The 27378-nt window shown below is 53.4% G+C and overlaps 1 protein-coding gene across 7 annotated transcripts in view; it reads left to right on the forward strand.

Moving 5' to 3' along the window:
- ATP2B3 (ATPase plasma membrane Ca2+ transporting 3) overlaps positions 1-23883 on the forward strand; it is a 61394-nt gene extending 37511 nt beyond the window's left edge. Inside the window, exons 16-23 of one of the 7 annotated variants that reach the window (XR_006267340.1) lie at positions 684-875; positions 2233-2446; positions 3179-3390; positions 4556-4663; positions 5969-6151; positions 6821-6917; positions 11118-11271; positions 21000-21138. Coding sequence is in view for 6 of the 7 variants with exons in the window: in XM_043457563.1 (XP_043313498.1) it covers positions 684-875; positions 2233-2446; positions 3179-3390; positions 4556-4663; positions 5969-6151; positions 11118-11204; positions 21000-21320 (1317 nt within the window). In the remaining variant the exon portion in view is untranslated. Of the gene's footprint in view, positions 1-683; positions 876-2232; positions 2447-3178; positions 3391-4555; positions 4664-5968; positions 6152-6820; positions 6918-11117; positions 11612-20999 lie in introns of those variants that run through there. The other 6 variants (XM_043457566.1, XM_043457563.1, XM_043457567.1 and 3 more) reach the window with 6 other exon arrangements.
- Positions 23884-27378: the final 3495 nt, after the last annotated feature.

The raw sequence follows: 27378 nt of genomic DNA on the forward strand, positions 1-27378 counted from the left end.
TTCTCTCACGTCCTGACCACCCAGTCCTCTGCCGGTGATTTGTGCCAAGGTATTTGGTGTGATGGTACCCAAGGTGACGAGGGACTGGCTGCATTGCTAGGGGGTCACGGGGACTTGTCTGCTGAGCACTTGCCTCACCATCTCCAGGTCCAGTTCAAGTGAACCTCAGCCCCAAGTGTGATGAGCCGAGTCCCCACATGAGCTTTTCCTCTGTGTATCTCTCTCATGGCTGAAATAGAGCTGGTTCTTTCTGTAAAAATGGCTGAGCAGGGAGGCCTTGGCATGAAACAGGTTGTGCTCAGCTGCCTAAGGCAGAAACCAAGCAAGGCCTCTCCCAGCCCACCTCGAAGGAGGGGCGCAGCCCTCAGAGTGCAGGCACCAGGGGCACAGAGCAGTCCTTCCCAGGGCCATATCCAGAGGGGGCCCAGCCCCAGCTCCCGGCACTGAGGGAACCCAGCTGGGCAGCACCGTGGTGACCTGTGTGGGCTAGGAAGCCATGTTCTCACTCTGGGACTCCCGGGGCCCCTTATGCAGGGACCCGATAGGAAACCAGGGGGCGGCCACTGCAGGGGTGGTGTCTCCTTCATTTGTGAGCCAAACTTCTCTAGTACAAGGACACGATTGGAGTGGGCAAGGAGGGCTGGGGAAGGGGCCTATGGACACGGTATGTGTGTGCCCCCCAGGGCATTGCAGGGACGGACGTGGCCAAGGAGGCCTCGGACATCATCCTGACGGATGACAACTTCACCAGCATTGTCAAGGCTGTCATGTGGGGCCGCAACGTCTACGACAGCATCTCCAAGTTCCTGCAGTTCCAGCTGACGGTCAACGTGGTGGCCGTGATCGTGGCCTTCACGGGCGCCTGCATCACTCAGGTGGGTGATGGGGCTCTCCCTTCTGTGACCACAGCCCTCCCACCTGGTGTGCCTTGGCCTCAGGGCTCAGTGGAGGATGCCAGGTTTTTCTTTGCTGCTGACTTTTTTTCCATTTAGATAGAATTCACCTAACAAAAAATTCACCATTCAGTGACTTCTAAGTACATTCGCAGCACTGTGCCATCGTCCCCTCTGTCTAGTTCCATTGTGTTTTCATCACCCCAAAGGAAGCGCCATCCTCATCAGCAGTCATTCCCCACTCACCTCCCACCAGTTCTGGACATTTCAACTCCATGGAAGCAAATCATAGGTGGTCATTTGTGTCTGGCTCCTTCACTTAGCACAATGTTCTTAAGATCCATTCATGTTGTAGCAGGTACTTTATTCCTATGGATGGCAGACTGATGTTCCATTGTATGGATGGAGCACCTAGCTTTTCTGCATCCTTTCTTCAGTGGGCATTTGAGTTGTTTCCACCTGTGGCCACTGTGGACTTGTGTGTGCAAGTCTTGTCCTGGGTCTGCTGGGAACTCTGTGGTTAACCTCTGCAGGAGCCTCTTTCCCTTTTTCTGTCATCCGATTCTCCCCATTAGTGAGTATTCAGAATTTGTCTCTCTTTCAAAGGTATTTTTTTCTCAAAGGTATTTTTTAATTGAGATAAAATCTTCATAACATCTTCTGTACCATAATAGCCGTTTGAACCAAAGTGTACAATTCAGTGGTTTTTGATGCTGTCTCCATCTTGTGCAACTGTTACCTATACCTGTACCCACTAAGCAGCCACACGTCACTCTCCTCTCCCCCCGCCCCTGGCACCCACCCTTTTGCTTTCTGTTTCCATGGATCTGTCAGTTCTGGAAGTTTCATAGGAATGGACTCCTACAGGATGTCCTTGGTGTCTATCTTCTGTGAAGCTCATTTTTAACCAACAAGTCAGAAGTGATGAGGAGGAAGGCCCAGTGCAGTTTCTGCCTCTTCCTGGCCCATGGGCATGGGAGCACAGGAGAGCACCCATCCATCACGCTCTTTTATGGTCTGTGGCAACTGACAAGGGGGTGGCAACCTCCTGCTAACAATTGGGACCACATCTTCTACATCAATGCCAGCAGGTGAGAGAAGAAGGGAGACTAGCAACATTTTAAGAGCAGCAATCTGAGAGCCAGTGAAAACTTTCTGCTCACCTTAAGGAAACATAGGGATAGAAATGTCAGAATGTTACAGGAAAGCTGGATTTGTTGCAATTTCACTTGAATTAAATTCCAGTAACATTGACCCCTAGCTGAGTTTCTTCCCAGGGGGTGGGGGGTGCCAGTGAGGGTTCCAGGCCCATGTTGGGGTGACTGGCTGCTCTCTACAGGACTCTCCTCTCAAAGCCGTGCAGATGTTGTGGGTGAACTTGATCATGGACACATTTGCCTCTCTGGCCCTGGCAACAGAGCCACCCACTGAGTCGCTGCTGCTGCGGAAGCCATACGGCCGGGACAAGCCCCTGATCTCACGGACCATGATGAAAAACATCCTGGGCCATGCCGTCTACCAGCTCACCATCATCTTCACCCTACTTTTCGTCGGTAGGTTAATCCAGGGCCACAAAGGCTCTGGTGGCCCTGTGTAGCAGTGGAAGGGACAGGCACTTGGGAATCTGATTTCCAGTGAGGACCCCTCAGCCCTCACCTCACTGCTGTCCTGGGAGTTTTCTTCTGTGTCTGGCATCAGCAACTTTTAGGTGATTCTTTTATTTACATGGAGTGGGATCGTCACTTCTGTTCGTGGCCTCTCTTCCTGACATCAGGGGGCTCTCCATGGGTCAGGTGACCCTTGGTGGCTCAGCTTTCAGCACACATTCCTGGGAGCAGACGTGAAGCTCAGTGCAGGGATGGTGCTGGCCAAGGGTAATAGTCACGCAAATCATCTTTTGGGGGCACCAAAAGACAGCCCCTGGGCGTATTCTCATGGGACCTTTCTGTGCCATCTTGGGAGCAGAAGCTGTTCATGGCTGAGCCAAGGTTGGTCCTTGTGGCAGGACAGGCAGGGCAGAGGAGGGTCAGGCCTGCCCTGAGACTTCAGTTCCCATTCCTTCCCTAGCTCAAGCCGATGTGCAAATGGGTTTCAATGTCTTCACTCATGTCCTGGGGACACTCCTGTCCTGGGTGACAGCTCCCCTGGTCAGGATCCGGCCTTTGCTGTGACCTAATGTGGGTTAGCCCGGGGGGCTGGGGGACTCATGACTTCCCCCTGTATCACCCGATGTGAGGTATCACCCACCTGGGTCCGGCTCTCCTCATGTGGCCCTGGACTTGCAGGGGAGCTCTTCTTTGACATTGACAGTGGACGGAATGCTCCCCTGCACTCGCCGCCCTCCGAGCACTACACCATCATCTTCAACACCTTCGTCATGATGCAGCTCTTCAATGAGATCAACGCCCGCAAGATCCACGGCGAGCGCAATGTGTTCCATGGCATCTTCAGCAACCCCATCTTCTGCACCATCGTGCTAGGCACATTTGCCATCCAGGTAGGATGGGCGGCTCCACTGTTGGAAAAGGTGGGGGAGAGGGGACTATCACCCGACTCTCCACACCAGCCTTGGCTTCTCTGCCCCTCCTGCCCACATTCCCCGATGCCCAGCCCTCTGAGCATCTTCATCTTCAAAAGCCCTGGCATGGCCCCAGGCTCACCTGTTCAGTTCCAGAGGGTTTCAGTGGATCTTCCCCAGAGCTGACCTTCTCACAGGTTACTCCACATATGCCACTCCCATGTCTAGCACTCGATTCCTTGGCAAGAGGCCACCCTAGCTCCAGAAGTTTCCTGTGGCAATTCTCCCTGTGTCAGGCTGGTCATTCAGCTCTCCAGGAGGTGCTGAGCATTCAAAACCAGGACATGCTGATAGAAAATGTGAGGCAGAGCGAGGCCAATAGGCCAGGACAGTTTTTTCCTTGCAGTTTTCAGAGGAAGGCCTGCCACACCACGGGAACACCCGGGGAAGCACCTGGGCTTCTCGGGAGGCAGAGGGAGAGTGGGGAATGGAGGCAGGACCTGTGAGGTTGGGGGAGCAGGCTGAGGGTCTGATGGTAAGAACAATTTCTGGGCTCTGGGGTATAGGGCTGTCTACTTCATGGTCTAAGACCTGGCCCTGGGTGGTTAAGGCAGGAGGACACTGACCTGGAGGGTGAGAGTCCAGAACAGAGGGAGTTGGAGTGCAGGCTCAGGACCAGTTTGTCTGGAGTTGGAAAGCTCACCCTTGGGAAGAGGCTACCTTCCATGGAGCAGTGATGAGGCTGCAGGAGGCCCATTGGAGTGTCCAGCACCTAGCACATTCAAACACCATGTCCACAGATGCTGGGGACTTGGCTAGCATGGCCAAGACACACCTGCATGCTGGAAAGAGGATGGTCCGGGGCACCAGGGTCAGCAGGCTCCTGGCAACAAGCAAGGCCCTGAGCCCATCTGGCATGGCACCCACGGCCTATGGTCAGCTGGTCTGGGAAGCTTCTTTCAGCACTGACTGAGAGGGAGATGAAGAGAAGGAGCCTGGAGAAAGGAATTCTCCCAAGAATGGCCTGTCTCTCTGGGTGAATCAGGAGCCCCTCTGACTCCCTGAGCTGGGCCCACAGGCAGGGGGTACCCCGAGGGCTAGAGGTGCTGGCTGGACCCACCTCCTGCCCACCCCTCTCCCACAGATTGTCATCGTCCAGTTTGGTGGAAAGCCCTTCAGCTGTTCCCCGCTGTCCACGGAGCAGTGGCTCTGGTGCCTGTTTGTCGGTGTTGGGGAACTGGTTTGGGGACAGGTAAGCATCTGCCTCGGCCACTTTTCCAGCCCTGTGCTTCCTTCCCAATTGTCTGGGTAAGTGCAGACAGCCCAGGGGCTCCTGTCTTGCCTCTGGGACAGGCCATGACCTAGGTGCAAAGCCACAAGTGAAAGCATCAGTGGAGAGCATGCAAACGACCATGGCTGGGATGTGGCAGGCCCTGGTAAAACCACCTGCCACTCCCTTTTATACAGTAGGAGTTGAAAATCGTGCTTTAGAATTGGGTAACTTGGAAGATGCTCATATATTTGAAGCTCCACAACACCTCTCTGAACCTTCAAGAGGACAAGAGAATATCTCAAGGGAAATGAGGAAATCCTCTGAGCTGACAGAGGGCAAGTCTCACACTTCTGGCTCTGTGGCTGCAGCTAAAGCTAGTTCCTAGTGCCAAAGGTTACATTAGGAAGAAGGGGCCTGGGTACTGGGACTGGGCAGAGGCCAGGAGGGGCCAGATCAGGCCCTGGGAACACAAGAGGCCCCTAAGGGCATTTCTCCAGAGTTCTAGAACATTGGTGTAGGAGGCTGAGACCAGCATGTGCTTTACCCTGTGTCTCAGGCCACCACATCAAAGTATCATAGACCAAGCAGCTTCAATGTCAGATGTTACTGTCTAGAGGCTGGACATCCAAGATCAAGCTTACTTAGGGCAGATCCAGGAGGGGGGCAGGCACAGGCTTCCAGGTCCCCACCACAGGAGCCGCCAGCAGCATGATTTCTCCCAAAAGTGACATGTAACAACATGCACAGGTACCACCACCAGGGAAGTTCCCCTGAGCAGTGCCATCTGGGGACTTGAGGGGGAGTCACTCTTGGAGGCCTGGAGCACCCATGTGGCTCACCTCAGTTTCTTGATATCTGGGCCCCAGAAGTCAAGCTGGTATATGAGGTCCAGGGCCCTGCCAGAAATCACGCTGCCATGATTTCCAGTGGCATAGACCACTGGCCCTCAGCCCCGGGCAAACCAAGACCCAGTCATCAGGCAGGGCCCTAGAGGTCTCCTCCCAGGAGCCAGGCCAGAGCCAGACCTTGGTCTGGTAAGGCGAGTCCCTTATATCACATGCTGTGTGGAAAGGTGACATGCATTGCTCCTCTGGGCACGCACACTGCCCCCTCACTGGGAGGAAGCCTTGAGAAAGTAGCCGAGCATGGTGCAGGGCAGGCGATGGGAGCGGCCTTGGCCTGGGTCCAAGGGAGGTGGGCAGTGTGTGTCCCTTCCCGGCCCCAGCGGCCCTCCCACTTCTGACAGTCACTTCTGCCTGCTGTCCCTCACCTCCGGCAATCCAGGTCATCGCCACCATCCCCACCAGCCAGCTCAAGTGCCTGAAGGAAGCAGGACATGGTCCCGGGAAGGATGAGATGACTGACGAGGAGCTGGCTGAAGGAGAAGAAGAGATTGACCATGCCGAGCGGGAGCTCCGCAGGGGCCAGATCCTCTGGTTCCGGGGCCTCAACCGGATCCAGACACAGGTAAGCCACCGAGGGGCTCGGCCACTCCGGCTCTCCTGCCTTGAGATGGGGGCCAGCAAGCCAGAGGTAGAGAATGGGTGAGGTGAGCCCAAGACCACAGGGTGGCCCTGGGGTCTGGTCGCCATGAGCGCAAGGGCAGTTTCTGGCAGTGCCCAGGGACAGAATGTCACCGAGAAGGCCTCTCCCTGACACCCCCTCAGAGCCCAAGTGGCCCTCCCCAGAGTGGGTGCAAGTGGCAGCTAAGAGTGTTTGCTGTGACCAAGAGCTGTGTCTTGGGGAGGCGAGGGCACAGGCCACCTGCTATTCAAATAGCTACTGAGACTTGTTTTATTTCCTGGGGGTGGTCCCAGGTTACGGGAAAGGGACCTTCTCAGGCTGAGGCAGATGCCCACTCCAAGTAGCCTTTGATGAGCTCACCATTTATTGGGTTATATTGTGAATTCTAGGGAAAGACTTCATTGGGAAGCACACTCTGGCCACCAAGGTGGTCCATTCTGTTCATCCCAATCTCCAAATGTCAGTGCCAGTCAAGGTCCAGGCCATCAGCAGCTGTCCTCTAGAAAGTCAGACAGTCGTGATGGGTAACCCCTGGAGGCACTTGCGAAGGCTTCATGAGAGCCTGCCTGACACTGCCACCCTCACTTCCTGCCCCCACCTCTTCCCGGCCAGCCTTCTTGCCAGAATGTTCCATACTTGCTGTTTCTCCGGGTCCTTCCCTGGCACTCCCTGGTGATTTCATCATGGCCTGACATCAGTCCTCACCAAGGTCTGCGAGACGTCCTCCTGGCTTCCAAGCTGGGCCGTCCCTCCATTCCTCCTGCTGCCTCCCAGCGCCTTTCCGGAAGTGCAGTCTGCCCTGCTCTCCTGGCAACTTCCTGTCCCCTCTCCCTCTTCCTTGCCTGTCACTCCCACCCCCTGCTGAGATCTTGGTCTGCCCCCGCCTCTTGGCTGTGACCCCAGCTGCTGGAAATCCCATAGGCCCTGGGGTGCGGGGGAGTGGGGGCTCCCACTCCCCGTGGCCTGGCCCTCCTTGCACAGCCTCCAGATGGCGACCACCTCCTCCTCTTCCTGGCCAGATACCCAGCAGCCCTGGGCCGGGGCTCTGCTCAGCCCAGACCACAGGCCCCACCACCCCAAGCCCACCACCTCCCAGACCCCCAACTGCTGATGGATGGCTCCATCACTTCTGCACAAGCCAAGAACCTGGAGCTGCCCCTGGCCCCCTTCCTGTGTCCCTGAACACTTGGGTGCGTGGCCATGGCCCTTCGAATACGCATCTGCAGTCCAGCCACCGCCGGCCTCCTCTGGGCCTAACCACCCACGTCTCTGCCTGGATTGAGGTTTCCTGTGTCCACCCTGGACCCCTGCAGCTCTTTGTCAACCTAGCCAGTCTGTGACACTTACCACTCCCTGCTTCTCCTGTGCATTTCTCCACACTCTGTACCGGACCCCCAGCCCCACTGCCCTGAGCCAGCTCCAACTGCTTCTTCCACTGGAGACCCATGGAAGAGAAGAACACTGCCCAACCCCTGTTTAGACAACTTCCCGCCATGGGCCCCTTGGCCTTGACGGGGACCTCAGCCCACGGCTCTCCGCGGCATCTGCCTGCAGCAACTCACCCATCACCATGGGTTCATCCCAAAGTTCCCTCCTGGTGTGCATGGCTCACCAGCTGCTCCCGCACAGACCTTGGGGTCCTAGCCTCCAGGCACCCCTCTCTCCTCCCCCAGCCCTGGCCAGAAGCTCTCAGCCTCTCTCCTAACCCATGCGCCCTGTGCCCCGAGAATCCCTGCTGCCTTTCCAGACTTTCCTCTCTGCTTCTCCATGCTGCTGCTGTGCCTCCAAGCTGGCTGCTCTCTGGGCCCCAGGCCTCCTTAGCTCCTCATCCTGTGAAGCCTTCTCAGAGTCCACCCTGCTGCCACCAGGGCACACACACTCAGGGCATCTGTGCCTCCACTTGGCATCAGAGGCGGGCAGGATGCCCTGGGGGACTTTCCAAAGCTGCAGGGTCCTGGGTCACCCAGAGCCTGGGATCCTATAGGGCTGGATGAGGGGGCATCAAAGAGCACCATGTGAAGGAGCTCCCTGGGGTCCCAAGGGGCTTCTCCCGGCCTCTGGCTCATGCCTCCTGGCATCCCAAGCACCAGCATGGCCAGAGAAGGATGTCTTCGGCCCAGCCATAACAGCGAGTACCCAGAATGGGAGGAGCCTCTGATACCAGCTGCCCAGCTCTACCCTGTGGCCTCCTGCTGCTCATCTGTGAGCCCCTACCCACCCTGTCCCGGCCCCGACCGGCTCTGGGGTGTCATGCCAGGCAGGTTGTGTGGCAGAGCTTATTCAATCCCATCAATGAACTGAAGGCAGCCGCCCTGCCCCCATCCAAGGTGTCTGGGTGGAGTTCCCTGGTGCCCCAGCTAGCTGTGTCCCCTCAGACAGAGTCTGACACTTCTGACCCCTGCTTTCCACACAGAGAAATTGGGCCCAGAGAGAAGGGACCTACCTAAGGTCACCCAAGCCTCCCTCCCCTTGACTTGGTCACATCGAACCCGCCACGCTTCTCAAGAATGCTGAACCAACGTTACTGTAGCTCACTTTTTAAAAGTTCTTTTTTATTCAAAATACCTACTTGAAATGAGAAAATAAAGCCCAGGAAAATTAAAGTCCCTCAGGTTGTATATACCCCTAGCCAAGAGAGCCATTGTCTAGGCAGCCAGCCTATTTCTGACTTTTGCAAAATACAGAATTGCTCCCAAGATTTCAGAGGCCACCACAACTTTTTACATTGTTAAATGGAGGCCTTTCCTAACCTGCTGCCCACCCATCATGGCAGCGCACCAGCCAGGCAGGACATCATTTGAGAACGTGTAGTGCTGTGCTTAGTCACTCAGTTGTGTCTGACTCTTTGCGACCCTGTGGACTGTAGCCCACCAGGCTCCTCTGTCCATGGAATCCTCTAGGCAAGAATACTGGAGTGGGTAGCCATTCCCTTCTCCAGGGGATCTTCCTGATCCAGGGATCAAACCCAGGTCTCCCAAATTGCAAGCGGATTCTTTACTGTCTGAGCCACCAGGGAAGCCCAAGAATACGGGAGTGGATAGCCTACCCCTTCTCGAGGGCATCTTCCTGACCCAGGAATTGAACTGGAGTCTCCTACATTGCTGGTGGATTCTTTACCAGCTGAGCTATCAGGGAACCCTCATTCCAGAATGAGTCCTCAAAACTAAGGACTTGGGGCTTTTCGAAGCATTCATGACACGGTCTATTTTGCATTCCATTGTAAACCAAAGAGAAGCTTCAGCAGTGACTGGGCCTTGTTCCTGGCCCAGTGTGGGGGCTTCTGGGATGGGGTGGGGGTGAGGGGAAAATGATGTGGTATTTTGACTGATACCATCATCCCATCGGTACACCACCCAGAGAGGCCCAATCAGAGACAGGAAAGGCGTTTTTTCCTACCTTTGTTGCCTTTTCCACAGTAAGAGTCCCCTCTTGAGACAGATTTATCTCTGTAGCCTTAGAAACATCTCAACCTAGGGAAGAAATAGAAAGAGACGGCAACATCATGACATGGGTCGTCTTCCTTCAGTGCACTGGGGTGCTCAGCACTGTGCCAGCCCCATGGGCACTCAGCAGTGGGCACACAACAATAAGTATCTGTCTCACAGTGCATCCAAAGGTTGAAATGATGGACATCTTCATTGTGGTTGGGATGGAGGGAGTCCGAGCACTCAAGCTGCCTTCTTCCTAGAGCCTGGCCCTATGTCAGATACACCACTGACCCTGGTGGCTACCATGTAGCCACCTGGGGGCTTGCGAGCAGGGGCCATGACCTTGTGCCCAGGGCAGGCAGCCAGTGTGCTCTGGGCTCCAGAAATGCATACTGATCACATCATCTAGTGAACTCTCTAGAAATAGTTCTAGATAGGCACTTTCTAGAAATCGGATCCACTTTCTAACGCCAAAAAATTCCATAAACACACACACACACACACATAGCCCGCCCAAGAGGTCATTCCCTAAGAAGTACCCCAAGTGCGTCACAGCAGGCTGGCATCCCAGAATCTAGACAGATAGATTTCTGATAGTGGGACATTCATAGTGCCCACCCACCCACAGTTACCTGGAAGCCCATGCCTGGCTTTGCTCCACCCCCAGTCCCCCTGCCAGCCAAAGGCAGGGTCGGGAAATCTGAAGACACTGTGTCTCTGGCAAGTTCACCCCCATGGCTCTTCTTTCCCAAAGGCTCCCTGGAAGCTTAAGGGGTGAGGGCCAAAGCCAAAGCCATCTTTGCTCCCCAGACCTAGCTCTCCATTTTCCTCCCACCCTGCCTGTGGCTCTGCGGGTAGGCGTTCTGATAAGATAAAGCGGGGGCTTTGGGGAAACCCCTCCCCCTCTTGTAAAATCCATTCTTCCATTGAGATTTCCCTCTAAGTACCCCTCAGTCACTTGGATGAGCCACAGAAGCAGAGTGATGCCAGGTTAGAGCCATGTAAGCAAGGATGGGCAGGGAAGGGCAGCTGTCACCACCATCCATGACCTCGTTCCTAATGGGAGCATGTCACATCCTTCAGGTGTGTTGGGGCAGCAAAAAAGTTGAGCACTACTGACCTAGGATAACAAAGTATTGCCAGACACAGGTATTTATTGATGAGTGGCTTGCAATGAGCATATCGTGAATGCAAATGGCTCTCCCTAAAATTGTTTGTGGTGCACCCGATCCATCACTAATCCCCGAGTGCCCCAAGTCTTCTGAGCCCAAATCATTCACTCAGCAAATCGTCTCTTGATGGATGATGCAAAGGCCAAGGGCCTCGGCCATGGTCCCGTCGGAAGCACCGCGGCGACCCCCATGAGGCTTTGCTGTCACGATATGTGCCCAGCGTGGTCCCTGTCCCCACCCAGCCCCACCCCCATGCGATCCCCAGGACCACAGTGCAAGCCAACCTTTATCTCATTTTCTCTCCCACAGATGGAGGTAGTGAGTACCTTCAAGAGAAGCGGTTCATTTCAGGGTGCTGTGCGCCGGCGGTCCTCGGTCCTCAGCCAGCTCCATGACGTAACCAATCTTTCTACCCCTACTCACGTAATTCTCTCTGCTGCCAATCCCACCAGTGCCGCTGGGAGTGAGTCTTGAGTCCCCTTTTCTCTCATAAATGGCATCTCTAGGGAGGAAAAAGCCTCCAACTCTTCCTTCTCTTTTTTTTCCAGTCTTGCATCCTCCGCGCACCGTGGCTTTTCCGTTCTTTCTTTATTGCCCCGTTCAGTCCTTCCCACCAGACGGTGTGTCGCTCCAAAGCCATAGCCTCTTATGAAATGTATTGAATCCATGGCACTGCTGGACCTTCGTTCTTTTCTTTGTTTGGTTTATTTTATTTTATGTTTTTAATTTTCGTTTGGTGCTCCTTCTGTCATTGGTTTTCTTTTCTTGAACTGGTCTGCCTTTGCTGATGGTTCTTCACTTGGGCCGTATTCTGGTGGCGTTGGGACTCGGTGGGGACTTGGTCAGTGTTCTGCGGGGCAGCATGATGTTGGCACGCGGGCTCAGGGCCGTCTCTGGGACTCGAAGGAGAAGCTTTTGCAGCATCTTTCACAGTGGAGAACCCAGCCCACCCACTGGGGACTAAAGAAACAGCTTCCAGAACTCTCCTTGAAGTGGTTTCCAAAGGCAGTAGACCTGAGCCACCAGGCATTAGAGGTGTCCCCAGGAGCCCTCCTCATGCCCCAGATCCACCCTCGGCCACATCTCCACTTGTCCCCAATGCATCTTTGCTCTTTCCAAGCAGGCTTCAGGATTGGAAGGTCTTAACCTGATCTGGTCCGTACTCTCTGTCCTCCTTCCTTCAAGAAGTTGGGAGACATTGATTCCTTGCTATACGTTCCACTGAAAACTTCCCGCCATGTCATCACATTTAGAAAGGAACCCAGGGGCGGACCTGAAGAGGTAGAAACTTCCACATTTGCTCACATTTCTTCACAAAGGCAAAGGAAAAGCCATTGGACCATTGAATCCACTACCCCATGGTCCCCCAAACGACAATGCAAGGAACCATGTGTGCCCCCCAACCCAGGGTCACCTACTTCTCATAACAAACTTGACATTTTCAAAAACAAAACAGTAAACCTTCAGGTATGAGCCTCTTTCCTTTCCTTCCAGTGGGACCTGGCAGCTCTCACTCTGAGAACACACCACTCCCCACAGACAAGAGTCGTTAACTATGCTTTTCCCACCAGACTCGGATTTTCCTTTACCTTGATTTCTTCTCTTTTCCTTTTTTTCTGTTGTCTTGTACTTTCTTTTTGGTTTTTGGTTTGTTTGTTTGTTTTCTTCTTCTTTTTCTTCTTTTTTTTTTTTAGGAACTGGTGAGAGGTCCCCAGTGGAGAGTGTCCCTCCTCTTGCTTAAGATGTCGTTTCAGGCCACTCTGCCCTTTAAGGAAGTGGTGTGGGTTGCACTGGTCCCCACTGGGGTCACCTTGTCCCCTTTGAAAATGTCACACACGTGAACGCACACACACACAAATGCATTCTCCATCCCACAGGCCACACATACATCCGGCTACCTAGAATGCTCACTGAGACACCCACCTGAGCCACAAATACTGGCTGATGGCCCTCATGGGTGAGCTGGAAAGCTCCAGCCTCATCCCACAGGGGAGTTGCCACCACTCCACCCAGGAAGACAGACAGGAGGCTTGGCCAGGGCCCACTGGGCAGCTGCTGCCCTCCCCCTGCCCCACTTCTTCCATGTGTTCCTTTGCCATCTCTCTCTGTGCTTTCTCTCTGTCTGTCTGTCCATCTGCCTGTCTGTCTGGGTGCCTCCAGCTTCCTCCCTTGGGGCAGTGTCTCTCCTGTGTCTTCCTTGGCTCCTAGTGCCTTCCTTCTTTCTGTGGCCACGTGCCGCACCTCCCTTCCCACTGCTGGGAGTCCAGCAGTGCAGAGTAGGAGCCACTCGACAGGGACCCAAGTAGCTCCTGGCCAGAAGAAGGTTCGCTGTCCCTTCCACACCTTGTGCCACTGGGAGATGAGTGCCTTCGGCCTGCGGAGGGTTCTGATGTTCTGATTCACAAGGGGTGGCCTCAAAGGCACAGCACCTCGGAAAGGACCCCTCTGCGAAGGAAGATGCTGGATGGAGGACCAGGTGACACCAGGGGACATTCCCAGATTCCAGATACTGCCCACCAAAACTGCTTCCTCCCACCATCACCACGTGGCAGGTTGGCTTGGAACTCTGAACTGGTTCCCAGTCTGAGCTTCAAAGACCCTGAGAAATCACCAAGCCTGGCACCCGCATCATGCAAATCAGGGGAAGGCCTGGTGGAGCAGAGGACAGCCCCAGGCCTTCACTCTCCCTCTCAGAACTTACCAGTGGTCATGGGGCACAAGGTTTCCTCGGGAAAACCTGGCTCTTTCAGGAAGTCTCCTGTCCGCCTTGCCCACCACCTGGCCAGGCCACGCCTCATCCTAAGCACCACAGCCAGTCCCAGCCCAGTGTCACTTCTACGGAGAACCTCGGGCTCTCTAGGTGGAAGGCCCGGTTCAGGGTATGGACAAGGAGCCTGAAGGCCAGAATGAAACATGACACAGATCACCCAATGCAGGTCCCAGCATGTAATATCAATGGAAGAAGTGGCCAGAGAATGTCCTCAGAATCTGAAGGGGAGGAGAATCCTTCCAAAGGGTGTTTTGGGGGGAGGCTAGAGATGCAGTGATCCTTGGGGCTGAACGTGCCCACATTCACAGCCACCCACGCTTCCTAGTCAACCTTTGACCCCCCCCCCAACCGGGCTCCCCATGCCCATATGTGCATGCGGGTCTTTGCTGCTCCTGGATTCGGGAGTCCTAACTCGGTCCCCACACCCCTGGTCACAGGCAATGACCTCCCAGCTCCACAATGCCCTTGGCTGCCTCCTCCTTGCTCACTCAGCCATTTCTCCCGCCTGGCTCAGTGGCTGCCCCACCACAGCCATTTCATTCTTGGCCTGCCACTTCATTTCACAGGACCTCAGCCATGCTTGGCCTTGAGGCCACCCATCTGAGTGGCTTAGGGAAATGCCATCCTTTACTAACCACCTTCAGTCTTTTGGAAATGAAAGGGGTGTGAAATCCTATCCTCTGTTAGTGTGTCAGTCACCCCCATTCCTGCCCTGATTACACTCTCACACAATAATGCTGGCTGTCAGGATGCCCAAGGTACAACCAGACAGGGAGTGTCTATTTACTCAGGTTTACTTACGAGCAGCAAGCCCAGGGTGCCAGGTGGCTGCTCCCAGGTGTGAGGGGGGACACACAGACACACCCCAGGCCCTCCCCAGCCACACATCCAAAGCCTGTTCCACATCAGTCCAGCCATCCATACTCCAGTGTTTACTGTAGCAGGGGCAGCTTGTGAGTTTGGTCAGATGTGGCCAGAAGGACTCCCTCAGGGCGGTTTTGTTCTGATCAACCATGCCAGAAACATATCATGGCAGTTGTTTTATTTTAATTGGCTTTTGCAATGTGAAAACATTCCATCCAACTTGGCAAAGCCCCACTAGGTGGGGCCTTGGGTCTTCTGTGGACATGCCCTTCTGGAGAGCAGGGAGACATGCTCCTCACATGCTCACAGAGCAGTAGTTAAGGCAGCCCTGTGGAAGATGGAGGAAGGAGTCTTGCAAGTGAAAGCTGTCTCATTTGCTGGAGTTTGCTTCCTTCTCAGGAAATCCATTGGTTTCGAGCCAACTCTGCCCTTGTGGGTTTCTGGGAATAGTGTATTGGCATTTGCAGCTGGCTCTTTGACAGTGTGGACACTGTCTCCACACTAGGAGCAGTTATCAACCCTGCCCAAGCCTTCATGCAGCCGGGGGCCCTACCATGTGGAAGGACCTTGCAGGCAATTCCAAAAGCACACACCAGCTGAAAGCCTAAGGCCGACCCTGGAAGCCCTGCTCTGGAGCCCTTCCCAGTAGGCACTTCCAGGCCAACTCCAGGGGCTGGAAGCCAGGGCTGAGACAGCTCAAGAGACTTAGTTGAGATCCTGAAGCTGAAGATGGCTGGGGTGAGAGGCAAGGCCAAGATCCCCAAAAGCCCAAGACTCTCCATGCCTGGGTCAATTGAGTGCAATGTTGTACTGATGCCAGCCACTGAGGGTGGACTGTCCAGTCCTGGGCACACACACATGCCCACAGAATGGGGGGTTATCTTCACAATCTCACCAGTCACCAGCATTTTCAATTGGCCAACACCCACAAATCCGTCTTTTGTTTGGGATTCAGTACCTCAGTGAAAGGGCCAACTCTGGAGTTTGCATTTTCACATCTCCTAATTCCATGGTTGAGGAAAGGGAACCTTCCCCTTTCTGTCCCCTCAACTGTGGTTCCATCACCTTACATGTCTTTGTGTTGCTTTCAAGTCATGATTCACCTTCATGCCTATGGGGAGGGTTTGGGAATTGAGAACCTGAAGTTCATGGAGGCCTCATGGCTCTCCCCGGCTGCTGTGTTCAGAATTTGCTTTAAATCCAAAGCCCCAGTGCCAGGGAAGCTGCCAGCTTCCTTCCTCCTACAGAAAGTCTGGATTAGTGGTTGGTCCAGAGCCAAGCATGTCCATCAATCATGTACACGCTTTCAGGGAGTAGAGCAAGACAGGGCAGGAGTTGGCCAGAAAAATTCTGAGTTCTGTGAGCCTCGTGCTGAGACAGGAGCAGAGGGTAGAGAGGATGTCAACCCCCCAGGGCCTGTTCATCCCACAGGACAGAAGGCGTCAGGCCCAGTTTCTGTTGTGACTGTTGTCATTGCTTTTAGTTTTCTCTTCTTTTCTTTTCCTTTAATAGGGTAGGTGTTCCCTCAGTCCTTCACCTCCTGTCTGCTTTCATGGCCCTTCCCTGCCACCACCAGCACCTCCATTGCAAACTCCAGCGATTAAAATTCAAAACCAAAGCACAGTCCATCCACTTTCAGCCGTGACCTTCACAACCCCGCCTCCTCAGACCCCAACTCTTCATCAGTAGCATGGCCCCATGGCAGAGTCTGACACAAGCACCCCTCCTCCATGTGGCTCCGGTGGTCCTGTGGGTCAGGAGCTGGTCCCTGCTCAAGGAGCTCAGAGTGAGGAGAAAGCAGGCCCCAGGCAGCAGACAATATAGAAGTAAGCTTTCGCTCAGTGCAGATGCTCACCAGCCTCAGAACAAAAGGAAGGAGAACAAGAGAAACTTTAGGGGCACTGTTTGGGATAAAGCTTGTCTGAGACAGCCTCTTAGAGGGTGGATTGTGAGCTGAGTTCCAAATGAGGAGACAAGGCTGACGGGATGACCTGGTGGAAGAAAAGTCTAGGTGGGGGAAGGGGGCAGGTGTGATGGCCCTGTGGGACACTCAGACTAACTGTTCTGAGCAACGCAGGTGGAGAGTGCTGGTTGGGGAAGCTATGATGGGAGACATGTGCCAGTATGTGTGGGCCCCCTGCCCTCAGGGGTCTTATGTTCCAGTGACAGGAAACAGAGAATAAATAGGATGTGTGAGTTGTTTGAAGGCGAACCGTGCTGGGGAGAAAAGGAGGCAGAAGAGGTGCCGGGTTGCTGAGGAAGATGGGTGGATTGCAGCTACACACAGAAAGAGGTGAAGGGGAGCCATGAGGCTCACTGGGGAAGAGCCTTCCTGACACAGGGAACAGCCAGTGCAAAGGCCCTGAGGCAGGAGTGTCCCGCTTGAGGAAGAGCCAGGGGGCTGCAGAGAGTAAAGGAGGAAGAGGAAGACAATGGCCCGAGGCAGGCTTTGGCAGTACTTTTCCTTTGAGGGAGACAGGGCTACTGAAGGGTTTGGAGCACTGGAGGGTGAGACGCAGTCTGACTTGTGTTTGTTTGTAAACATGGCTCAGGCTTCCATGCCAAGAGAGGGCGGAGGTCAAGAGCGGCAACAGCCAGACAAGGGAGGAGGTGTGGGAGTGGGAGGTAAAGTTAAGGAAGCAGGCAGAGCCCTGAGTATGGACATAGAGATGGGGCCTCCTTACCAGACAGACAGCTAGAAGCACCCAGGAGATGCATGGACATGGGTGAAGAAAAGGCCTGGATGACCCGGTGTCCAGCCTGGAAACAGGGGTTGGTGTGGAGAGCAAGGGACAGAAGAGAACAGAGCCAAATGAAGCTGGGGCCCTGCGTGGCCACAGCTGGAGGGACCACTGCACCAAGAGAGGGGCAAAGAGTAACCTAGATGAGGGACAGGGAGATGGCCAGGTGGCACGCCCAGGCAGTGAAGGAGAAAACATGGCAGTTCTCAGATGCCAGGAGGTGGGGGTTGCGACGGGTCTCATGAGAGATGGGGCAAGAAACTGCAAAACGGCGTCCAGCTCCAGCCAGACCTGCCCTAACCTAGGAGTCCTCTTCACTGGCTAGTGCTTTTCATGTCTTTCTTTCACCTTTAAATTATCTTACAGTCATCTGGACTCGGGGGTGGGGGGTATCCCATACTGCACAGACTGGTGTGAGTGCCACCACAGTAGGACCCAGAGCTACCTCAGCAGCTGCTGGGATGTTTGGAGTCCTCACCTGCTAGACACGAGGGCAGGGCCTGACTCAGTGTCAGACAAAAGGGATGGGGACAAGGAAGACCCCTGGGGACCCAGGGAAGATCCAAGGGCCTGGCTCCCAGCGTCTCTGTGCTTGGGGGTTGTGGTCCCCGGGGAACACAGCTGCAGCCATGGAGGTGGGAAAGGCTCCACTGGGGAGAGGTTTGAGAACTAGGGGCCGCAAGACACGCTGATGTTCAGTCCTGGGGTCGCAGTACTGGGTGCCTCCAAGGTTCAGCCGGAGCCCTGCCCCCTGGATGGGAAGACGAGGCAAAGGGCAGGGTCAGCAGAGGCAAGGCTGGGGGGTCCCTCCAGGACCTCCTTCAGTTCGAGAGGCCTATTAGCCATCCACAGGAAGTGCAGGGGCAGCAGGTGCCAGGAAGGGTGGGTCCTGGCTGCAGGTGGTCGTGGTACAGCGGGTGTTGATGGCATCAACTTAGTCTGTGAGCCGTGGGCGACACTGGCAGCCTTGAGCACAGTGACATCCTTTTGGGGTTCTCGAGATGGAGAGGTGACCTGAGGGCCTTGCCCCAGCCTCTGGGACAGTCCCAGGCCAGGAGAGGAGCTAGGGAAGGGTGCTGGACCCACTTGGCTGTGACCGGGCTTTCACAGGGAGGCACCAACTCCACCATGGGGACATTCTCAGGCCCCCGGGTGTGAGCCCAGGCCTCCAGGGTGGTCCTGTCTTCCCAGTTCCCACCAAACCCATGCCCCAGAGGTTGGCTGTGCCCTTTGGTGGCAGGTGGCCTGAAAACATCCCATCGTAAGACCCATCTCAAGCCATTTGTTAAGAGCCCAAGATTAGGATACAGGGAAACGGAAGCTGGAGGGAAGCTGACTCATGGTCAGCTATAAACACACTCAGGTTGACTTGAGCCAGGGGCACATGTTTGAGCAGGCAGTCCTGGCACCTCGTGTTGGTGACTGAGCAGCTGCTCTGTGCCAGGCTTTGGCACCAGGCAGCAAAGAAGGCTAGTGACAGGCATTCAAGTGAGTCTTTGAGTACAGCCAGGACGACGGCCCTGGCGAGGGTGGACTGGGAGAGCTGTGGGTGAGTTTGAGCAGAGGCCTGGCCTGATCACACGACCCAGGTCCAAGGGAGGGCAAAGGAGGTGGCCAGGGCACCAGATGACTGCTGGTAAACTTACCACGAAGGCCACCAGGGTTGAGGGTGGCAGGATGCCACTTGCTTCAGCTTCTGTGGCTTGGGGGGTGTGGCTGAGAGCCAAACCAAGTCCTCCAGCACGACTCTGCAGCCTGAAAGCTGCCCGTGGTTCCCCCACAGTCCTGGCACCAGAAAAGCTCCAAATGATGAGGCCACATCTGCCATGGCTACAAAAAGTGAACTGTTCCTTTTCATTAAAAAGGTCAAAATGACACTCAATTTTGGTGTCAGCCCTGTCTCAGAAACCAGTCTAGGGAATGAAGGAGCCGACAACAAATGATGGCCATCTAGCAGCCAGAAGATGGGTCTTCGCCAAATTCCAAGAAAATCTTCACGGGATTTAAGACATGCAATTAGAAAATTCCAATTTGATGGCGCAGTGTGGCTCATTTTTTGGCACTTGACAGTGAGGTTCTCCTGGTTTAAACTGATCATGGAGCACTGAGCTTGGTTGAGCAATGCCAACCCTGGTGTCCAGACACTAGAGGGTAGCAAAGGACTCATTGTTAACAGTGGGATTCATGATCGAAACCAGGGGACAGTGAAGTTGTCTTATGAAGGACCAGGGAGCAAGTACTTTTAGCTTGTGGTCCAAGTCACTGTGGAAACTACACATCTCTGCCCTCCAACACAGCCAGACAAAATGCTCACAGGGATGGGTGTGGCTGTGGCCCCACTAAGACTTTGTTAACAAAACCATGTTGAGGGCCAGAGTTAGCTCTTGGGCCACAGTTGCCAATATCTTGTCTAAACCAAGAAAATCCAACCCTAGCACCTTGGACTTGGAAGTAGCTTTAGAATTGACATGTGTCCATTCACTCACATAGGGAGGGTCAGGCCTCTGAATCTCAGCACAGGGCCAGTTGGTTAGCATGGGGCCCAGCTGAGGGTTTCCCATCCATTCTGCCTTCTAGAAGCATGAGGGCAGCCAGGCTGGGGGCCCAAGGAAGGAGCAGAGAGAGGCAGCAGCTCTACGGCTTTGTAGACCCGATGAGACTTCAGCACGCATGCACGTGAAGGCAGGGCCGCCAGCAGAAGTCAAGGGGCTAGGCCTGCAGGGGGTGTGGGGCTCAGGGCTGCCTGAGTGCAGCTGGAGCTGCGGTAGCTGGGGAGCAAGGCATTGTGGGAAGCTCTTTCCTGGGGACCCCTGTGCTGATCTGAGGCCTGCAGATGCCAGTGAGGTGGCCAGAGAACCTGAGAACGGGGCAAATATGGCAGATTCCAGGGACTGAAAGAAGTTGTGTGTCTTGGAGACTGAAAAGGAGGAGGGTGAGAAAGGCAAGAGGGGCAGGTTAGGAGCACACTGCAAAGGGTCTGTGAAAGGAAGTGATGACCTGGTCAAATGCTGGGCATCCGAGCAGGACAGACTTGGTGGGTAGAAATCAAAAGTGGAGCCATTTTCCACCTTGGGTGCCTCCAGATGGGGGACTGGCAGGGGCCTGAGCCCCAATCCCTGGTTTCAGCCAGATGAGCCCTGGGCTGTGGCCAGGGCCAAGAGGTTGGCCTGGCAGTGTGGTCAGGGAGGAGGAGGGACAAGGACAGGCCAGCACTCTAGGCACCCTGAGACAGAGTAAGAAAGAGTGGAGGAGAGGGAGACAGAAACGTGAGGTAGGAGGGCCAGAAAGGGGCGGTGTCATGGAAGTTTCCAGAAAGAGGGGCAGTCGCTGAGGCATCGGAGCTGGGGGACAGAGGAGAGGACCTGGAGAAGCCAGAGGGGGACCCACTCAAGAAAGGCTTGCCATTTGCCCAGAGGCTGGAGACTTTTCTCATGCCAGAAAGTTCCAGATTCTTCGGGAGGAGAAAGTAGAGAGCCCAGGGCCCATCACATTCCCTTTTCCCAGTCAACTTTCTCATCTCCCATGTTGGAATCCCCTGCCTCCCCACCTCTCCCGTGTAGCCAGCAGTCCACTGCATTCGTTGCTCTTGAGTTCCAGAATATCTACCATTTGTCCTGCATGCATGTCAGGTGATGGGAGGTAACCGCACCCAGACAGAGGGCTCCGACCATTCTCTTCCAAAAGACCAATGTTTGTCATGCAGTGACCCCTGCCATGGATGTGGGCACAACTGGCAGCGCCAGCCCACCGCTCATGGTCTCCTTCCTTCTTCCTTCTTTCCTCTCTCCTCCCTTCCCTCCCCCTGTCCCCCTTCAGATTCGGGTGGTGAAAGCGTTCCGTAGCTCCCTCTATGAAGGCCTGGAGAAACCAGAATCCAAGACCTCCATCCATAACTTCATGGCGACGCCCGAGTTTCTAATCAATGACTACACCCACAACATCCCGCTGATTGACGACACGGACGTGGATGAGAACGAGGAACGCCTGAGAGCCCCCCCTCCGCCCTCTCCCAACCAGAATAACAATGCCATAGACAGCGGCGTCTACCTGACCACGCGCGGCACCAAGTCAGCTACCTCGTCACTGTTTTCTTCCAGACCCGGGAGCCCGCTCCACAGCGTGGAGACGTCCCTCTAAGCAGGACTGCTCTGGGCACTCGCACCATGCACACACGCGCACTCGGATGGGTGGGGTCACGGGCCGCGAGGACTGTTGAAGATGCCTGACCACCCTTGCCTGAAGCCAATCCATTCTGGGAGGGGAAGGAGGAGGAAGGAGAGATCAGAGAGTGAGAAGAGTTGTGTGTCCTCCCCCCCTTTTTTCTATGGAAGCTTTTTTAAATGAACACTGTCATTCCACCAGATGTTCACTGTTCTGGCGGTGCGGTGGGACAGAGGTCTCCTTGTCATTTTGGTGGGGGGAAGCACTCACTGCAGAGCAATTGGATCAACAGTTTCAACAAGGGAGCGCCACTCTGCAGGAAGGATGCTCTCACCCAGGCGGCCCACCAGCCCAGCACCCCCTCTCCAGGATGGGTGCAGTTGGTCTGTGTGTGCATGTGTGCGTAGCCCCGTGTGTGTGCATATATACATGTGTGTGCACACAGAGGACCAGATGAATATCTCAAGAATAAGGAACTGCTTATTGGCATGATATTTCCATTCCTCTTATCCGGTATTTTCATTTTGAAATTTCATTATTTATTGTGCCAGGGTCGGTTTTTTTTGTTTGTTTGTTTGTTTTTTCAGGGAACTAGACTACAAGAATCTCCTTTTGGTTGCTTGGGACCCCCGTTCACTGCTCTTCCCCCACAAGTCCCCTCCATCCCCCATCCTCCCAGCACAGTTCCTGGGAGCAGTAAGGAAGGTCACGGAAGGCAGGCAAAATCAGAACACTGGGAACATTTGCACTTTGAGACCCCTGCCTATAGAGAAAAAAAAAAAGTCAAAATTTTTCTTTCAAAGGAAAATACCAAAGTATTGTTGAGAATGATCCCCTCCAGTAGGTGGAAGGGGGAGTTTTGATTTCGGTTTCCTTTGGCTCCAACTCCGATTCTCTAAGTCCTGAATTCTGGCCAGTGGGTGGGTTTTCTTTGTCTGCATCTCCAACTTGAAGAGCACGAAGCCTGGCCCTGGATGTGCCCGACCTCCTGGGGACAATCCAGGAGAGCCAGGTCTGCAGGTGCAGGTGGGGCAGAATGCAGAGTCAGAAAGAAAGCAGAGAGGGACCAAACCCAGGAGGAGCTGACTCGGCCACAGCACAGACCTCAGCCCCCGTCGGCACCTCCAGCTGGACTCCCACTCTGGTTTGGAGAATGCCAAGAAGTCGCTGAGGTGCCCCTAAAGAGACTGGGATCAATTCTCAGTCACCCCTCACCAAAGCACTCTCCTGACCCTGGTCTTCTCGCTCAAGGATAACTATGATGCATGAGGGCATGGATTTGGGTCTGCAGCCACCTATGGTGACCTCGGGGATGCCAAGCCCCTGGGGGCAATTGTACCTCATCTCTGTGGCTGTAATTGCAAAGGTGGGAAGCTGAGGAGGTCAGCTCTGCCACGTGGTTGACTGAGCCCACATGGATGGCTGGGCCTGGGTTCCCCGGACAGTTCCCTTGGGGATCTCTCCTGGCAGTGTAAGCACCCAGCGTGCCCTCAATTTTCTCAAATTTATGATATCCCAGGAGGGAAATGCAGAAAAAAGCAGCGGTTCTTTTACCTTCAGAATCTTCTTCTGTCTCCTGTTTTGCATGGAGGAGGTTGGGGTCCAGCCACAGCCTGCGGCTGGGGCCTAGGAGCTGAGCCTCTGGGGGACAGTTGGGAGCTGAGGGGCGGAGAGGCATTAGCTAGACCGCTGGCAAGGCTGGTTCGCCCATCCCGGGCCCATCCCACAGCCCCTGGCCAGGGCTGGCCTGACCTCCACCTGTGTCTGTGCATGTCTGGATGGGTGGCATCCCAAGCACGCTCAAGTCCCCACTGTTAACATAACACCATGTCCCCACTGTTAACATAACACCATATCTTGGGCCAAGGAATTTCAGTTAGAAAGGCAAATCCCACTCACAATGCCAGCTACAGATAACTTAAAGCCATCCCTTTTTTCCAAAGGGCACATTGAGAATGTTACCCATTTGTAAATTGTTCCCCAATGTCCTTGTTTAAACAACAACAAACAGGGCAACTCAATTTGTCGCAGGTCTGTGTGTTCTTAAACAAGAACTCAAACTGGAGATGTTGAAATGGAAGACGATGCACGCAGAACACTTTGCTCACGGGCTTCTTTTCATCCTCTGTTGTAGACACACTGGTAGGACACATGGTTGACATATAGCGCAAGCCTCACTGCTGCTATCCAGTCGCCTCCTGTGCTCGGCGACCGTTTAGTCCCCGGGTGCCTTTCCACGGGGTGTGGGGTGCAGACCGCTGCTCTCGTTTCTGTGCATCTTCAGACCAGGGGGCCCTGTCTCACTGGGAAGCCCCTCTCTCTAAAGCATTATCTTATACGGAATGGCTTGGTCAACTGTGTTCAGTTATTAAATCTGTTTTACATTTTTATCTGCCTGTTAAAAAAGATGAACAAAAATAACTTAATGAGGAAGACCACAGATGCATCATAATTTAAAGTCTGTAGTTGAATATCCTAATTTTAAGACTAGACCAAAATTTCTGTATATTAAAAAAAAATGCAAGGCTCCTACAGTCTCTCTCTGGGTAATGTGTGTGATTTATTATTTGGTGAATTCTCCTCTGAAGCTAGACAGGTGACATTCTCCCCTTCATTAAGCTGGGGTGAGCCCCAGGAACAGCAGGGTTCCTGGGGGTGCAGCCACCTTGCTGATCCTAATGGAAGGAGGAGAGTGCTCGGCTCACCTGCTCTGTGTGGTCAGGCTTGAATGGTCTTGACCTGGAAGGGCCTCACCTGAATGTCCAGACTAGCATCCTCAGAGGTGGGTGGGGTAGGGAACACTACCCAAATGCCAGAACCCTGGTACACATGCAGATGGTGTCTTTTTATTTTCACTGCTGCAAAGTACAAATAACATAAATTTAGCATCTTGACCATTTTTAAGTGTCCAGGTTGGTGGCATTAAGTACATTCACGTGGGTGTGCGGCCATCCCCAGAACTGCCCATCTTCCCCAATGGAAACTCTGTCCCCATTAGACACCGACATCTACTTCCCCAGCCCGTGTCCTCCCATCCTACTCTTTGTCTAGGGTCTGACGACTCTAGGCATCTCATACAAATGGAGTCATATGGGGTCTGTCCTTATGTCTGGCTTCTCTCACTGACCATCACGCCTTGTAGGTCCAGCCGTGTTGTAGTGGCTGTCTTTTTAAGGCTGAATCACACTCCATTGTGAGGCTGGACCATGTTCTCTTCATCCAGGCATGCATCGATGGACATGGGTTCCTTCTACCTTTTGATTTCTGTGAACCGCGTGTACCTGTAAACACGGGTGTACACATATGTGTTTTAGCCCCTGTGTTCACTGCTTTTCAGTAGATACCTGGAAGTGGAATTGCTGGATCCTATGGTAATCTTTTTTTTAATTAATTTATTTAATTGGAGGCTAATTGCTTTACAATACTGTACTGGTTTTTGCCATACATTGACATGAATCAGCCATGGGTATACATGTATCCCCCATCCTAAACCCCCCTCCCAACTCCCTCCCCATCCCATCTCTCAGGGTCATCCCAGTGCACTGGCCCTTAGCGCCCTGTCTCATGCATTGAACCCGGACTGGCGATCTATTTCACATATGGTAATACACATGTTTCAGTGCTATTCTCTCAAATCATCCCACCCTCACCTTCTCCCACAGAGTTCAAAAGTCTGTTCTTTACATCTGTGTCTCTTTTGCTGTCTCACATATAGGGTCATTGTTACCATCTTTCTAAATTCCATATATATGTGTTAATATACTGTATTGGTGTTTTTCTTTCTGACTCACTTCATTCACTCTGTATAATAGGCTCCAGTTTCATCCACCTCATTAGAACTGATTCAAATGCATTCTTTTTGATAGCTGAGTAATATTCCATTGTGTATATGTACCACAGCTTTCTTATCCACTCATCTGCCAATGGATATCTAGGTTGCTTCCATGTCCTAGCTATTGCAAACAGTGCTGTGATGAACATTGGGGTACACATGTCTCTTTCAATTCTGGTTTCCTTGGTGTGTATGCCCAGCAGTGGGATTGCTGGGTCATATGGCAGTTCTATTTCCAGTTTTTTAAGGAATCTCCACACTGTTCTCCACCTATGGTAATCTTCTATTTACTTTTTGGAGGAACAGCCAGACCATTCTCCATGGCACCGTTTTCCATTCCCCCCAGCAGTGTACAAGGGTTGCCGTCACAGATTTCCTCTTTAAACCAAAGCCATGAAAAGAAAGCCCATTATTGCCCTCATTCACTGGCTCCGAGGGTCACTGCACCATTCATGCCTTCACACATCAGGCGTCTTTGAACATCTGTGCTGGGGCCAGCTGTGTGAACATCTGTCCTGGGGACAGCCGGGCTGCATGGCCCAGCCCCTCTGCCCCACCAGCAGAGCCACGAGGGCAACCCTGACTCATGATTTACAAATGACTCCCGTGGAAACAGGGCCCAAAGTCCCTGCATCCTATTTCCTCATATTTCTATTCCTCCACTGTGCACATCACCTTGGTAGACTTGGCAGTGCCAGAGGGAGCATTTTCCAGGGAAACTGCCAAGAAACAAGCAAAATGGCTCCTAAGCTCCCTCCCAACCACCTGAGGCTATACTTCCAGAAAAGGCCAAAGGCAAATGGCAGCAAACAGCAGAGAAATGAATAGCAAGAAGTTCTGGCTTCATTGATATACAAGGTCCTCTCAAATAAGAAGGCAAAGTCAGTGGAGGTAGGGACAAACACTGTATCAAGATAGCTGTGCCTTCTGGGGAGATATTACTCATCTATATCTGAGTTCTCTTTTCCGTGGACTTCCATGAGCAAATAGGACTCAGGTTGCCAAGAGGCAAGACAAAACCAAAAAAAAACAAAAAAACAAAAAAAACTGGTCACTCACCAATGCCTTGAGGCAGGGAAAGTACTACAACACCCATCCCTTCACAAGTTGAGAGCCATTCTTATTAGCCGGCAGCCTGGGAACACGGGTGGGTGCCATGAACTCGGGGGACCTAAGCAGCAGGCCTTTCTTCCCTCCTATTTCTGGAGGCCAGAAGGCAGATTCTAGTTTTCCCCAATTTCTGGCATCACTGGCAGTCCTTGGCTTATAGACAAGTAAGTCTAGTTTCTGCCTGCATCATCATGGGGCCTTGTCCCTATGAGCTTGTGTCTCCACCTGGTATGTGTCTGTCTCTCTCTCTTCTTATAAAGGACACCAGGCATATTGTACGAGGGCCTCCCTACTCCTGTAGGATCACATCTTACCTTGATGACACTGCAAAGGCTCTATTTGCAAATAAGGTCCCATCTCCGCAGGTTCTGGGGCTTAGGACGTGACCATGTCTTTGGGGGACACCAGACACCCCATCCCAGCTACAAAAGAGATGGAGAGATGGACCGAGCCCCTCCCAGGACCTGGTTTTCCCCCTCCTTTCTCTGGCTTGACAGGCCAAGGAAGGATTTATCACTTTAATTAAGATGTGCTCTGGACTAAAAAGTTCCTGGAGGCCTGGGGTTCTAGAAAATCTTCATCTCTCATTATTGACCTTTTTGAACCTAAAATAAAAAAAACAGAAGACAGTATCTCTTTAATCCCTATTATCTTTTACAAAGCCTCAGTAATAGGAAGCCAAAGCAAACAAAAGAAAATAACTCTGCACCGGATTTTAATTCATATTGTGTGACTGAACTGTCCTTACAAAGCAGAGCTGGCCATGTCACATATTCCCCAAAAGTGTCACATATGTCCCAATACCATTCCTTACCTCTGTTCCAATGACAACACACACAGACAACCCCTCAGTGACCCCCTAAGTCCCCAGGGCAATGTGACAGATAACACACGTGGGTCAAGGGAGTTAAAACAGCCATCACATTCTGAAATGTTTTGGTCTAACCTGCTTGATTTACACAGTGGGAAACTGAGTCCCACTGAGACAAAGGAACTTGCCTGATACCTGATAATCATTGAGAGGAAACTTAGGGCCACAAAACCTCCAGAGAGGCTGCTGTTAGCCCCGCAGCCCAGAGCTCACCCAGTTCA

This window comes from Cervus canadensis, chromosome X (genome assembly GCF_019320065.1).
Source record: "Cervus canadensis isolate Bull #8, Minnesota chromosome X, ASM1932006v1, whole genome shotgun sequence".
Taxonomy (NCBI): Eukaryota; Metazoa; Chordata; class Mammalia; order Artiodactyla; family Cervidae; genus Cervus; species Cervus canadensis.